At 43.9% G+C, this 4,841-nt stretch overlaps 1 protein-coding gene across 1 annotated transcript; it reads left to right on the forward strand.

The window, feature by feature from the left end:
• Window positions 1-3,991: 3,991 nt before the first annotated feature.
• LOC133899665 (auxin-responsive protein SAUR76-like) lies at window positions 3,992-4,463 on the forward strand. The gene has a single exon (XM_062340693.1). It carries the CDS (start codon window positions 4,025-4,027, stop codon window positions 4,397-4,399), a length of 375 nt encoding a protein of 124 aa, XP_062196677.1. The 5' UTR covers window positions 3,992-4,024; the 3' UTR covers window positions 4,400-4,463.
• The last annotated feature ends 378 nt before the right edge of the window (window positions 4,464-4,841 follow it).

Below are 4,841 nucleotides of genomic sequence, written 5' to 3' on the forward strand. Positions count from 1 at the left end.
AATTTGGGTTGGAGGTTAGAGAAAGAAGAATATAAAAGAGCACAGTTGGATGACTCTGCAAATCATTGGGCAGAGAGAAGATGAAGAGATAGAATGGAAGTATGGCCACAGAGTAAGGCAAATAGAACAGTGCCCTTCTGTTGCTTCCTATGGCCAATCTTGGAGACATCAAATGATTAGCATGTAGTTGCGTTCATTAAAGTAGACTGATGATGCGTGCATTCGAGTAGGGTGCTCTGTGGCGTCGCTCTATTTTATTTGCGCTTTTGGGACAGACCTCTGAATTTGTATCGGTGTCTCGCACTTCTGTGTTCAGAAAATTAAGGGCTGTTGCTGATCCTTGGAAAGAATATGAAATCTATTTGGACTTTGGAGTTCATGGAGTTTATTTAAATTTAATTTTAGAGGTTAGAGAGCCAACTACCATGCAGACCCAAAGACAGATGGATTCAAAAGCGTAGCGCCATTGATTAACACCTACTTATTTGTGTTCAAAATGCGATATTTTTGGCAGTAGTACAATTAAAGGACAAAAAAATAACCAGGAGCTTTTTATAGATCTAAAAACAATTAGGAGCTGGACGACGTGCAAACAATACGCAATCTAAACACCTTAATTGGTGCAATTCCGGACGTAGATTGACTAACGACGTTGGACAGACTTGCATTGTTTATGCTTGTTAATTTCAGAGGGACAGTGCTGTTTCAGCTCAAGGCTGTAGCGATATCAGAGCACTACAGAGAATTCCGGTGAGACGTGTATACATCGGCATGCAGTGCAGGATGAAGTCTGGAACAGTGTGACTTTGTAGGTTCCTGACTACTTATTTCTGAATCCAGTCACTGTTTCAACATTGAATTGCTGAAAATTCGCAAGAACTTTACTGGAAAAGGTACTATTTGTAGAGTGAATTGCTTCCCTGCAGAATAACGAAGTCCACTTACGTTTGCCGCATGAAATTCATTCCCGTTTAGATAATTCTTGAGAATTAGGCTACTTGACTAGCAATATCTAAATAAAGATAATAGTACAAAGTTATGAGAAAGAATCCGCCGTCCAAGATCACTCGTTGCCACAAGGGCAGATACCTCGGAACGATTCCGATTATCATCTCGCGCCGATCTACACTAACTACAGTACAAGGCAGAGCGCATCCGGATCAAATCCCCTAGCTCCGGCAGATCAAAGAGGCGTATGTAACACACAATGCAACCAACACAGGCCCAACTCTCATGCACATGTCTGTCACAATCAGTAATCTAATTTGTTTTTTTTTTTCGATCAATCAGGAATGAATAGAATTTCTCTTGCATTATCTTCGAATTCTTGGAGACCTGGATAGCTGGGTGCTCTGTTTTTGTGTGGTCGGTACATGCTACTATAGTAGTACCATGATGAAAATAATGACTGGAGGTGGTGTAAACAATGCATAAATCACGTTTAGATTATTTGATATGATGTAGACTTCTGTTTTTGTATCACAGACTGGCGCCCGGAGTTCGACTGATGGACGGTGTTGTGTCGCATGCTGCATGCATGTGGTATCAAAGCTCCCCCAACATTTTCTATCGCTGGTCTAATCAGTCTCTTTATCTCAACCAACTATAGTAGTACCATGATGAAAATAATGACTGGAGGTGGTGTAAACAATGCATAAATCACGTTTAGATTATTTGATATGATGTAGACTTCTGTTTTTGTATCACAGACTGGCGCCTGGAGTTCGACTGATGGACGGTGTTGTGTCGCATGCTGCATGCATGTGGTATCAAAGCTCCCCCAACATTTTCTATCGCTGGTCTAATCAGTCTCTTTATCTCAACCGCTCTTGTAGTTGGACTTCTTACAAGCCTTTTCTTATAATGTTGCGAGTATTCTAGTACAGATCTTTTAGTAACTTATTTTTTACCATATAATCTAAGGCTGTAAATAATTTTAAAAATTAGTTCATAACATAGGAAGAATATTAGTAAATTTTTTCAGATTTTTTAGAATTTATTTGAGGCCCTAAGAATTATTAAAAATTATAAAAGTAACTTTTATTAAAAAAAATTAGTTTAAATTCTATACAAGATTTTTGTGTGAATCTAATTAAAACGGGTTGCACATGAATTATAAAATACATTAAAAAATTCTAGAATTTTTGAAACAATAGAAAACCACTATTTTGGAGCAATAGAAGTTTTAGTATTTTTTGAGCTAGCGAGTACTGTTTACAGCGGATTTTGACATACCGGTTCAGGATCTTGGAAGTACAATTTGGTTCTGGACAAGTTCGTTCCATTCAGGCATCCATACAAAAGAGATAAGACCTCCCATGCAGGCTCGCACTCTTACGTCCAACCAAACTAAGCCTTAGCATATCTATTATTCCACGATGTTCATAGTTTAATCTCTTTACTAGCTGCATCAGGAAAAGCTTGTCTTCGCAATACCAATCTAGAAATTAGGTGATAGAGACCTGGATATCTTCCAAATAATTCCAGGATACATGCATGGTGAGAATTAACCAACATCAGCGCCCAAAATTTCTCTTCCATTTGGCAGCCTAACTGAATTCGTTTTTTGGCGTTTTATAGTACCAGTGCTACTTTTGGATACAGCTTGCACACAAGCTGGAGCTGCATGCATTGCATGCCCAGTCGGTCACAATGGTCGTGTTACCAGAACTGCACGAGTTCCAGTTGTGTTTTCTCCCTCCAGACTGCAGGTCCATGCGGACGCCACTGGCCGAGGAGGCCGTCGCAGTACGAAGGCATATACGAAGCACACAGTTTCTCGTGCGCCAGGACCGCAATCAAGGACACAGTTTGACACTCTTGCAAGCTGTATCCAACCCCACGGTTATACAGATTGATATGGATTTTTTTTCTTCTATTTTAACCTTAATTTTAATTATTACATATTTTATTTTATTTTATTTTTAAATTGAGCTTTATTAATCATATTTGATATGAACACTTTAATTTAATCTAGACAGTTAGATGTTTATAACAACAAGTGGTCTAGATTCTTTTCTAATGAACGTGATAATTTTGTAACTTCAGAGCGAACATAGTGAGTTTTTTTAACATTTAAATAATAATATAATAGATTATAGTAAGTTTTACCATGTAATGAAATCATTGACTGGCTCCATTTTCCTACTTATTGTTCTGGGTGGTCCAGCTCATGACAGCATAGATTTTTGCACGTCTGGATTTTTGAACCAAAATCCTGTGTCGCGAACAGGGCTGGTTGCGCGGCAGAGCAAGGCATCTGTACCAAATTCCTACGCTTCGAGAACGGGCTCGTAGCCCAGTGGTAGCGATCTCCGGTGGAGCGCTCCCCGCCCGAGTTGATCCTGGGATCAGACTCGGGTGTCTTACTAGAATTTATTTTTAAAAATAAATTTGTAGGTATCCTCAGGCGTCTATGGATCATAAGAGGAGGTGACGCGCTTGTCGCTAGCGGAGTTAGAATCTTCGTGAATCTCTAGTAGATGTGTGTTGGTATAGGTTCTAGTTCTAGCGTGCGCTTTAGGGTGTGTTGGTGTATGTAGTGTGCGTTGTGTTCGGACGTTCGTTCAGATACTTACAACTTATCCCCTAGATATGAGGAATAAAAAAAAAATTCCTACGCTTCCTGCTCCCCGAAGCCCGCCGGATGGCGGACGGATCGAGCAGGGGAGGAGAAAGGCGCATACGTGCATACAGCCGCAAGGCACGCTCGGTACAGCCGAGAGCTGCTCCGGACAAAACGGCCCGGCCAGTTGCCTCCGCCCTTTTGCCCGTTAAGCGGCTGGGCTTTACCTCCCGCCGACATGCGAGCCCTACCTGACCCCTTCTTCTATTCAGACAAAATCTTATAAAATTTGTTTTCCTCCCCTGTCTTCCAAATCATCAACACCACCGTCCTCCTCAAATTCCCTCTCGCTCTGTCTCTCGAGCTCTAAAAACTCTAGCTTTCTCTCTCTAAGTACCTCTTGAATTGCGCGTGTGGTGTTGCGAGCGTCGGAGGAAGAGGAGCAGGCGAGGCGAGGCAATGGCGAAGGGCGGGCTGAGCAAGCTGCGGTGCATGATCAGGAGGTGGCACTCGTCCGGCCGCATCTCCCGAGCGCCGGCGCCCAGAGAGGAGGACGACCGCGCCGGCGACGGGCGCGCGGCATCGTTCCACGGCGCGGACGAGGTGCCCAAGGGCCTGCACCCAGTCTACGTCGGCAAGTCGCGGCGCCGGTACCTCATCGCCGAGGAGCTCGTGGGCCACCCGCTGTTCCAGACCCTCGTCGACCGCTCTGGCGGAGCCGGCACCGCCGTCGGCTGCGAGGTCGTCCTCTTCGAGCACATGCTCTGGATGCTGGAGAACGCCGACCCGCAGCCGGAGTCCCTCGACGAGCTCGTCGAGTACTACGCGTGCTGAGAGCCCCGCACCCGGTCGTGACGGCGCTGCCGCGCCGGAGTTGGAAGCTTCCGGAAGCTGCGGCCTGCAGTAATTTTATTCGGCGATCCTTGTGTTTTGCTAGGGGTAGAGTCGTGATAAATGCCAAGCGTGCCATGATTCGATTAACCTCGTCGCAACAAGCAAGGTAGTCTGCCCAGATTGTACGGCTAGACTTGCCAAATATGGTACCACCTTTAATCAAAGCATATGATAATTAGTACTGAGTATATTGAATAATTACTAACAAGTTGCGTGATTAGAATAATCTACAGAGTCTACTTGAACCATAGCGATATATGTAACCCCTGCTTCGTGATTTTTACTGCCCTAGGTAGCCGCTGCTTCCCTCTCAACATCCAAGAAAAAAACAAACAATACATCACATGGACAGCCTCAGCATCCAATTGACTACCTTGCTCCC

This window comes from Phragmites australis, chromosome 18, assembly GCF_958298935.1.
Source record: "Phragmites australis chromosome 18, lpPhrAust1.1, whole genome shotgun sequence".
NCBI classification, from domain to species: domain Eukaryota; kingdom Viridiplantae; phylum Streptophyta; class Magnoliopsida; order Poales; family Poaceae; genus Phragmites; species Phragmites australis.

Coding starts and splice junctions, on each gene's coding strand:
- LOC133899665 (XM_062340693.1), top strand. CDS start 4,025: ATGGCGAAGGGCGGGCTGAGCAAGCTGCGGTGCATGATCAGGAGGTGG.